This window comes from Actinia tenebrosa, unplaced genomic scaffold, assembly GCF_029948245.1.
Source record: "Actinia tenebrosa isolate PJP-AT-01 unplaced genomic scaffold, QUT_ActTen_1.0 PGA_scaffold13__45_contigs__length_12533684, whole genome shotgun sequence".
Classification (NCBI taxonomy): domain Eukaryota; kingdom Metazoa; phylum Cnidaria; class Anthozoa; order Actiniaria; family Actiniidae; genus Actinia; species Actinia tenebrosa.
This window is the reverse complement of record NW_028292573.1, coordinates 1,114,920-1,125,527: the sequence shown is the minus strand read 5'-3', so window position 1 is coordinate 1,125,527 and position 10,608 is coordinate 1,114,920. Positions and strand designations below refer to the sequence as shown.

The following is a 10,608-nucleotide window of genomic DNA, read 5'->3' as shown; positions in this document are numbered from 1 at the left end:
CCACAGTTTAATAAAAATTCCACTTTTTATGTTTTTTTTGATTATCGCTGAATGACGAGATACTAAATTCGTTCATGAATATCAGTTGTGAATGGTCCAAACTTTTATGTTTTTTCAACTTTTTTCAAGTTTATTTGATTTGATTATAAAAATTAATTAGTTTAAAAATTTTAAGTTTTTCTTATTTATTGGAGCTACCTTGAAAAAAATAAAAAGGAGAAAAAAAATTACAAAAAATGAAAACAAAAATCATTGTCGGACGAAGATCTTAAATCTTAAAACCGAGACCGAGTACACTACTAAATGTGAAAAAAATATTTACAGTCGAACAACGTAGTTTTCTTTTATTTCCTTTGGAATATGAAAGCATGACTTTTGAGTAAGGAATTTTTTGTACTTCATCCAGAAAACATAATAGAACAGACCGGCTCAGATCGCCCATCTCAGATCTCCGACCAACAACGTTTTTTGAAATAGGTGTATACAGTAAATACAACCAATGAAAATGAAAATCTAGGTTAAGTAAAGAAAAATGAAGAATCTAACTTTCCAAAACTGATGAGATAATTAATAATTCATTTTGTCATTTTATATGCGCACGACTTTATATGCTTTTTAGTAAGTGCAAGATAAAAAAATCACTCTTTGCCTGGGATTTACAACAGTTTTAAAGCAATTAAATCATCTAGGATAAAGACCAGATAACTTCCTCAGCCTCGGAACGGCAAATGGAGATCTAGTGGTTGTGTTATTTTATTCTAACATTTTGTTGTAGTGGCAACATCTGCATACCGATATCAATCGTGCTTAGGGAAAGTTCATTTAATATGCTGAGAGGGGGGAAGGAAAATGGGCATTCTTCCTCAAAAAAAAAAAAAAAAAAAAATTAATTAAGACCCTCCTTAGGACACTTTATTTTCGAAACCTACCAAACAACCAATTTTCAAATTTTCGAATTAAATTTGAGAGCCCCCACCCCCTGTTGTATGCATGTCATTTATTTAGAAGCCACCATTTCATTAGCCTGCGTCACATCCGGAATTTTCTTCGTAAATACCGTACCGAAGAAAATCAAGAAAATTCCGGATGTGACGCAGGCTACCATATTTCATGCCTTAAAACATTTCGGTGCCATCCCCACATATCTTCACCCCCCACTCGTGGTTGTGTTAGAACTATAAAATTTTGCTATGGTTGCAGGTTCTGTTGACCTTTATCAATTGTATTTGTATCTAAAACATCTTGTAGTTACTCGATGGGGAACTCGTGGGTGGGTTGAATTAAAACTAGAATATTTTGTCATGGTTGCAATTTGTGTTTACCGTTATCAATTGTGATTATATCTAAAACATCGTGTAGTATTGGCGAAATTCTGATATATGTCTAGTGAATATATTAAGGTGGGATCATACAAATGAAATGAATATTGTATTGATAAAGCATAACAACAAACACTTTATTGCATGTTATAGAGAAGACCACACTGACAAAAAAGAAATGTCATGGTGGACCAAATATTATCATAGATAACAATTAACCCGAACCCGAAGAAGAAGAAAGTGGTGGTTATTGTAAACCAAATAACACATTAACTACTGACAAAAGAAATACACAATTTGTGAAGTAGCGTGTTTTGTTCGAAAGAATTATGCTCTACACGGGCATAGTTTAAGTAAGGCTAACTTTATTGTGTTACACAAACCAGTCCAATACCACGAAAAAACAGGCTAGGGAAAAGGCCCTGTGAAACCTAAAATAATCCAAGTCTAAAATTACAATGTATAAAAGGAAAATAAAAAGGAAATCAGTACGAAAAACTCACCGAATTGACACCACGGTATACAAGTACAGCACACTACTTCAAGCACATATACCGCACAAAGGATTGTGGGAAATTTATGCTGAAAACGTAAAATAGAAACACGGGAACTCCGCAATACCCTTGTTGAGGATTACCCTTGTTGTGTGTGTGTTTAATACCACCTTATTTTTTCCAAAGAATAAATAGCCACTTCAACCAAACAAATTTATTATATTTTTCAGCATCAAAAGCAAGTCATGCAGGGAGTGATATTATTGCTGATGCACATTTGCATCGTTCACGCATGTGAAAAATACAGCTTTGTCAAAGAACAAGATGTAGAATTCAAAGACCACGTGATAACAACCATGACCACGCCATATGTCGAGTTGTGCTGGGATAAATGTGTATGGATCACGAATTGCTTCTCCATCAATGCTCGTGTCAACAGTTTTGGGATGTTTGAATGTGATCTGAACAACTCCAGCAAGAAAGCGAGTCCAGGGAGCCTGGCACCAACACAGGGATCCCAGTACCACCAGATGGGGGTGAGTTCAATTAACTGTTTTCAGTGTCCAGGCATGGAGAAGGAGAGTGAGTTTTCGTACTTATTATTGTTATTATTATTAACACTAATTTTGTTAGGATACGAAAGAATGTGACCTAAATGGATGCACAATTATCAAGGAAGGTAAGCGACATAGTCTCTAACACTGCTGCCAATTTACATTCATTATATCTCATCAAAAACGCATGAATAATGCATAAGCCTTGGTAAGACTAAGAATTTTTTAAATTTTACAAAAGAGAAATTACAATAAAAATGTAATGGCACTCGGAACTAATAAAAAGAAGAAGATAGAATTATTGTGGGTGAGAAACAAATCTTGGTTGAAATAGAACACTTTTATAAAGAGCTCTATACTTCAAAGAAATAAGTAGAATATTGCGATTTTAAAGATTTTGTGAAATATCGAGGAAAATCTAGAATTCCACACGTCACAGTCAAAATTTTGATTTTGCTCATTTTTGGATTGCTGGAAGTATTACCGAGTTAATCATATCCTTTTTGTAATCACTACCAAATTCTGCAATCTGATTGCTTCAAAGGAGTGCCGTTAATTCCCAAATTGCATCCTTAGGAACTTTTAATCGCATCCTTAAAAAGATTTTTAAACGATAAAATAAAACAAAATAAAACAAAAAAATCAACAATTAAAAAAAAAATTTAGATGTTTTTTTTGTTTGCATTTAGTTCTTCTACTACATTAAATTGATTATTCTGCACTATTTAGTGTGTCTTTTTCTCGTTTATGATTACAAAAAGGATATGATTAAGTGGTAATTGAAATTCGTGTCGTGCAATTTTGGTCTGAAATCAAATTTGCGATTTTGCAATCGCGCGTTTGATTTCAGACCAAATTGCACTCCACTCAGTTCAATTACCATCATTAAACAAACGTGGTGTAGTTAGTTTTTCAAATAATCGCTAAAATTCTGAGAAATTTGAGAAAAACTGTCGGCTTTGATTATTATAACCAATGCTGATTTATACCTGGCAAAAACCCAAAAAAGAGAAAACACATCAAACCAATTCAACTCACAAACCAGCTTTGACGAAACTCTTGCCATAAACATTTGTACATTTGTAATTGTTTAAAAAATAACTAAAACTAAAATTAAAACTATATTACACACAAGGACATATCTTTAATACTAAGGCTGAGCAAAGAGAACTCGAAACTAGAGTATTGATACATAAATATAATGGTATCTTTTAAATAGACACAATTTTACGGACAAAATCAGAGAAACTTTTTGACTGGATTTGCAGCCAATATGCAGTTCGTAAAGTCCTCCACTGGTCAAAAATGTCAAACACACATTATTATTATTGAATATGTTATCTTGCTTAGCAAAGCATCATATTTGCCTATAAAATGGTCAGCGGTCTACTATGCTTGCGCATGCCTAGTATTTTGGTGACGTGTGACGTTGTCTTTGTGCATTCAGATTTGGGTGGAGGATGGTATCGCATTAATGATGCTGCTGTGAAGATAATCCATGAAAACAAAACCTGGATCGATGCACGAGCCCACTGTCAGTCCCTTGGAGCTGATCTGGCTTCTATAAAAACAAATTATGAAAATCTCTTTATTATTGATTTGTTTTTGAAAAGTATGACGTCAAAAGGCAATAACATAGGTATGTGAATTTTTGAAAACTGACCAGCCAAGCAAGCGACCGACCGAGCACCCCACTAATCAACCTATCCAGAATTCCAACTTTCAAGTGTCCAACCTACCAACCAACTGACTGTCCAACCTACCAACCAACTGACTGACCAACCTACCAACCAACTGACTGACCAACCTACCAACCAACTGACTGTCCAACCTACCAACCAACTGACTGACCAACCTACCAACCAACTGACTGACCAACCTACCAACCATCTGACTGACCAATCTATTAACCAACTGACTGTCCAACCTACCAACCAACTGACTGACCAACCTACCAACCAACTGACTGTCCAACCTACCAACCTACTGACTGTCCAACCTACCAACCAACTGACTGTCCAACCTACCAACCAACTGACTGTCCAACCTACCAACCAACTGACTGACCAACCTACCAACCAACTGACTGTAACAACCTGCCAACTAACTGGCTGTCGATCCAACCTCCTAGTTAACCTACCAATTTATAGGGGCTTTGTACCATCACGTAATAGCAGCCATGCAGCTGGATGGCACAACAATAGAGTCTATTTTTCCCACGGGAAACTTAATTGTTTTTGCCAACTGTCAACTGCCTCTATTAACCAAGCAAAAAAATAACTTGCGATTTATTCATGATTTGTGAAATGAAATTTGTTTTAACGTCTTAAAAGATTCAAAACGTTTGTTTTCTAGCACTACCAGGGAATGATTTACCAGGCTTGTTGAAATACTGGGTACTTGATGGAACCGATGGAGACGTCGTGTAAGTAACGAACTAACAACAAACAAACAAATGGAGGTATATGGAGATATTAATGTTGTAGATAGCAGTACACAATTTTCATTGAAGTTAGTCGTAAGAGCCTTTAGGTTTTCACTTGGACCACAAAATATGACCGCTATATCAGGTTGTCAACTAAGCCATTTTTATTGTTCCATATAGGCTGAGGGGAACTCCTTCTCCAAGGTATGAAGTGGTCGATGGAGAAAAAGCACTTTACCTTCCTGGATTCAACGGCTACGCAGAAGTCCCGGCAGTCGTAATGAATCCCGAGGGATACACGTTCATGTTGTGGCTCAAGCCTGCCAACCAGAGTATAGTACAATATGAAACTATATACAGTGATTGGAAAGTTCAACCGAGGTTTTACTTAAGATTGGGCAGGGGAAATAAAGGTCTCTTTTTTAGTGTAATGAAACAAGAAGGCGGATCAGAGATTGCCGCTTACGCATAGTAAGTTAATATACAATTATTGCATGAGGTTGAGCATCATATCAAGCAATTATACACCGACTGCGCGGTTGTACTGGGCCGGGTTTTCGTGGAAACGAAGCTAGTCAGTCGTCTGGGAGCAAAGTTTTCCCGCGAGCTTTGTCCAGTTTGTTATTGTTGTCATAAAATCGGACAAAATGCTACAAATCTGATGGAAATCACGCTTACTGAAGAAGATATTCCAGGAGCTAGTCTCTGTGGAAGAAAGCTATGCTCTCTTAAGACCGACGAATTGCGTTTTTGGCTCAAGTGCCGAGAGGATTCGTTGAAAGGCCTCAAAACGAAGGTTCAGTTAGTAAGAAGGTGAGATTTAAATCCACACACGTTTACTCTGAACTTTAGAATATACAGAATATATTCAAATTTATCTGCTTATGATTCTCAAATAAAGTACAGCTTTGTTATTTCAACCGATATTAGAAATGATTGCCGCCGTTCGTGGCGAACTTTGCGCGCCATTGACCAGTCAGCAAAATTCTCAAAAAAAATAAATAAATAAATAAATAAAAGAAAAGACAAAATAAATACAAATTTCCTTTAGTTGATTTACTTTATTGATGTTGACGGTGAACTGTTTTTTGTTCGTTTAATAGGGTCGAGGAATATATTGAGTCAAGCATTAGAGACAAAAATATTGTCGATCCAGACGGCGGGAAAATCTACACGAAGTGACAACAAACAATTCAAGCAACCCAAGCAAACCAGATTCATACCTTTTGCCCAGCTACCTTAAAGATGGATGGTCTAAAGATATCTGGAGAATGCCCTTCTTTACTAGGGCCGAAATGAACCGCACATTTCGAGGACAGGCAAAAACCATTTTGCTTTTCGATTCCATCAAATGCATTCACTCTTTCGTGCTTTCCTCTTCTTAGGAAAAACGGTCCAATAAAATACGGATGGCACAACTGTCTCTAATGGATAAATCCATCCTGCTAAAGTTTTCCGAATATCAGAGGGCTTAAAATGAATCGGGCAAACTTTAGTTTGGTCAGTGATTTTGAAGGCCTTTCCTTCTTCTCGACGAATTGCGTGAATACACTTTTTTCTCCTTATCGTACGCATCTTTCGGGAAGTTAAAAAATGACACTTTTTTTGCCATCTTTTGTAGAATATCCTCTCTGGGTGCAACCTACTACACAGCAGTGCGAAGGCATAGCTTTAACACGCTATAAAAACAACACAGAACGATCGAATTTTCGATGTGTGACAACTGAATAGCTTCGTTTCCGTGAAACCTCGGCCCAGTACAACCGCGCCGTCGCCATATTTCGATTCGGTGTATTGGTTGAGTAAAATTAAATATCGTGATTATTGTAGTGAGATATCTAGTGAAAAATCAGCCTGAGTGGGTTTTTAAGGGGCTGGTCATTATTTATCGAGAGGGGGGGGGGGGCTGGTGCAAATAGGGGGTGGGTCAGAATTTTTTATGCATAGGTTTAAGCAAAAATAGCAAAATCAGCAAAAATCATGCTTAAAAAGAAGGGGGGGTCAGCAAAAATCAAGCATACAAGCATAGCATATTTCATAATGCACCAGCCCACCCCCCCCCCCCCCCCCTTACCCCTCTCGATAAATAATGACCAGTCCCTAATAGGTTCTTATTTGTGACAAGCTAAAAACGTAATTGGTTTTTATTAGTAAGTTAGCTATTGACACTGGAAAGTCTTTTATTCATATCAAAGATTGACGATATTCTCAATGAGCTTTTGGTGACATGTTCCATGTTGGTTAAAGCTTCACATAAGAACTTGTCTTGTTTGTCGGGCTGAAGTGGTGGTTCTCGGATATTGCTTGCTTTATTGGCTAAAATTCAGCCTGATGGTTCTTAATCCACTGGTTTCTTCAATGCTGGTTTTTACTTTGTTTCATTAACCTGAAACATTATTTTATCAAAATGGCGATTGAAGCTTTTTTTCCAAAACCTCCAAATCCTTTCGCTTCAAATCGATTCTAGTTGTGCTGATACATCTTGAATTTCTTTAAGGCTTATGAATTAATCATGAGTTTTTGAAACATAATGGATAACTAATCACTTTTCCTGCTTGTAATTGACTGTTTAGTATTGACACAAATGCTTGGAACCACATCGCTGTCACTTGGAACAATGCTGTAGCTAAGGTCAGGATTACTGTAAACGGGACACAGAAAATCATTAGGGATGCTGTGCCTATCTTACCTACGACCCAGAATACCTATTACCTTGGTGTCTTGGGTGGGGAAACACCTAATGTCGATAAAAACGATGCATTCCATGGTCACGTGAGGCATTTGATGGTCTTCAATAACAGTATGACTGATCAAGAGATACAAGCAGCCATCAGTAAGTGTTTGTTTTTGATTGGCCTTGAATTTTATACTTACATACTAATTGTATATTGAAAAAACCCTTAGGGGAGTTTATTTAGAGGAGTTGACTACACAGACACAGAGACACTATAGCACCAATTATGTTTAAATTTGTCGTAACCTGTTTACAGTCATACCTGTCTAGCCCATGAACATCTATTATTATTATTATTATTGTTATTATTATTATTATTATTATTATTATTATTATTATTATTTCTATAGATTATGAACAAGGTAGTTTTTGGATTGGTCTTAATGCCCTGAATGATAGCAGTACCTTCAAGTGGAGTGATGGGACAAGTACCCAAAACATGGTGTTGCCTTATTTTCTAGAAGCTCCTCCCTCTTATGGTCCAAGATGTGTTGCAGTGAAGAAGAACGGGAAGTGGTTTGACAATTACTGCACACGATTAAGTTACTTTGTTTGTGGCAAACCAATCCCTTAAGGTGACTGTGATAACATACTTGCGCACAAAAACCGCTGACTGAAGTGACATAGTAACCTTTCATTTTTTTCGAAATGCATGCTTATGAATTCGCTGCAAAAAGAAAAGAACGCTTGAACTTTGCACCAGTGCCTTCTAATTAAGTTTAAAGAAATCCGCCTGGGCTTTATTTAACAGATAAACCATCACCATCACGTGGTGGCAGCCATGACAAGAGGCACAACATTAGAGTTATTTTCCCTGGGAAACTGAATTCTTTCTCACGTAAATCAGATTAGGTCAGATTCAATTGTCCCTGCCTCGTGTCATGGCTGTCATCACGTGATGGTGCAAAGCCTCTATTAGCGTTGATATTTGCTATGTATTATGCTTACTATATTTTTTCTTCGTGGCTGCAAATTCTGTTCACCGTTATGTATATCGATTGCGTTGAAAATGAATTTTTAGTCAGTTTTTAAAACAACTACGTTTCAAAGCTATAAACAGTAAGCAAGAGAGCATAAATAAGAAAGGGAAACTTTAGGTATATCGCGCGCACCATGGAAATTCCCGGTTGGCCTATTTTTAGAAACCGGATGCAGTTGGATTTTTGCCTTACCCTACTGCAGTGCGTCATCTACTAGCGCGCGATCTCTCCGTTTGTCGTTTCGATCACAGAAATGAAACGGAAAGAGCTCGCGCGCAATAACTGATGAAGCACGTTAGTAGAGTAGAGCAGATTTCGTGTGACCATGAAAAGCTCAGCACGGACACAGCCACGTCAAGGTCACGGTAATGCCAGACCAATCACATTGCGAGAGAGAAAAAATCAGCCAATTGAAATTCTAGAAAACATCACGTTCACGGCACGGCACGTTTAAGGCACGTGCAATGAGCTTTTCACAGTCATTCGAAAAATGCTCTTATGCGATTCTGTATCCGACACGAAATGAGTGTGAAGAGAAGCAAGAACCGAAGGCGAGCACTTCTGACACTTGTCGAGTGCTTTCGGCGTCGTACTACTGGACGTGGCTTTGAAAAGCTGGGGTTTTCTGTTTTATAATATAGAAACAAGTGTTTGTAGTTTTCAATGCGGTACTCTAAAACTTTTTACGAAATTTGTTTCGCACGCAAGTTTGCTGAACTGTATATTTAAAGATTACTCACCAAAGATGAAGTGAACATCGTCTCATCAGTTGAACAGGATAGTACGCGGAATTTGGGACAAGAGGTATATTGGTTGACCCAGGATCCCATCTCTGTTTCAACTTCCCTCTAATCAAGTGCAGCTTCAGCATTGAATACTCTTAAGAGAGAGCACTGATGAAGAGAGTGAAAGGCCAATTGAGGACAAAGGCCTATGCCTTTAAATATTGTCGTCTGCGCTGTAAACGAGTAAAAATGTATGCCATTTCATGAACATAGGCAAATATGGCCTTAAACTAATAATCATAATATTACCTAATATTTCAAATCCAAATTAGAGTCTTAGACGTGAATCTCAGATCCTGTTACACGCATCGACTTGCTGAAAATTCGTCATTTCGTGTTGCGAGTTTTTGAAGGAGAATCAAAAACTCGCAACGTGTTACCGTATCCGAAAATCTACGTGCGCGGTGTGTTAAACGCATCAAATTTTTGCGCAACGGCGTATCGCGAAAAATCGTCACAAGGATTTGAAATGGCTTTTGGTATACAACATTAAATATTCCGCATAATGCAATACGTATATTATCAACACGTTAATGAAATACTATATTAAGGAATTCATTATTGGACGAGGTTCAATAGAATATCATGACTTGTCAGTGGCAAGCGAGCAATTATGCGTGTGAGCGAAAAGTGTCCCCAATTAGTGCGAAAGCGCTAGAACGACTAGACACTTAAATAAAAGTGATTTATTTTTAATGTTTGATTTAAATAGAAAAAAGGTATAAGCATTCAAACCCTGCCAAAATTACAAAAAAATGTATGGTCTCCAGCCAAACCGTTCAGCCACACATACATTCTCCGTATTTTGTATTAAATTTATTTATTTATTTTATTTTTTAATTTTTAATTTTCATTTGATCTCTCTACACCTCCCTCTCTGTTTCTCTCTCTTACACAGTCCCTAAGGGACTATTATACATGTATTGTAAATCAATATATCAAACGTTTATCTGCTTTTTACGATAATATTACATACCGGTTGAGCCAAGCCTTTTAAGCTGCCATCACTAACACCCGCCACTCCTTCAAAACGTCACACGACTGCTGAACTTCCTTGATTTATGCGAGGATTTCCGATCCACACAACAGTAATAAATTAAATTACTAATACTGATGTCGCGAGAACTGTCCATCTATTGGCAACAACGTGCAATGAATCATCACCACCCTCTGAGGAGTGGCTTATCTGTCTTGAATATTCATCTAGTCTATCGCTTGTAAATTTGACTTTCCAGTCACTATAATGGCTCTAGATCAAAACCAACCGCTCTAAACACACCTAAAATGATTGCTCTCTCTCTCATTTCCGACGATAAT

The 10,608-nt window shown here is 37.3% G+C and overlaps 1 protein-coding gene across 1 annotated transcript; it reads left to right on the top strand.

Annotated features, from left to right (window-relative positions):
- The first annotated feature begins 2,054 nt into the window (after nucleotides 1–2,054).
- Nucleotides 2,055–9,987, top strand: LOC116307882 (uncharacterized). The gene is made up of 7 exons (XM_031718201.2): nucleotides 2,055–2,349; nucleotides 2,447–2,492; nucleotides 3,815–4,006; nucleotides 4,723–4,792; nucleotides 4,973–5,263; nucleotides 7,366–7,625; nucleotides 7,877–9,987. The coding sequence occupies exons 1-7, from the start codon at nucleotides 2,059–2,061 to the stop codon at nucleotides 8,098–8,100; spliced, it is 1,374 nt and encodes a 457-aa protein (XP_031574061.2). The 5' UTR covers nucleotides 2,055–2,058; the 3' UTR covers nucleotides 8,101–9,987.
- Nucleotides 9,988–10,608: the final 621 nt, after the last annotated feature.

Coding starts and splice junctions, on each gene's coding strand:
- LOC116307882 (XM_031718201.2), top strand. CDS start 2,059: ATGCAGGGAGTGATATTATTGCTGATGCACATTTGCATCGTTCACGCA. Junction 2,350..2,446: donor CCCAGTACCACCAGATGGGG/GTGAGTTCAATT, acceptor TAATTTTGTTAG/GATACGAAAGAATGTGACCT. Junction 2,493..3,814: donor ATGCACAATTATCAAGGAAG/GTAAGCGACATA, acceptor TTGTGCATTCAG/ATTTGGGTGGAGGATGGTAT.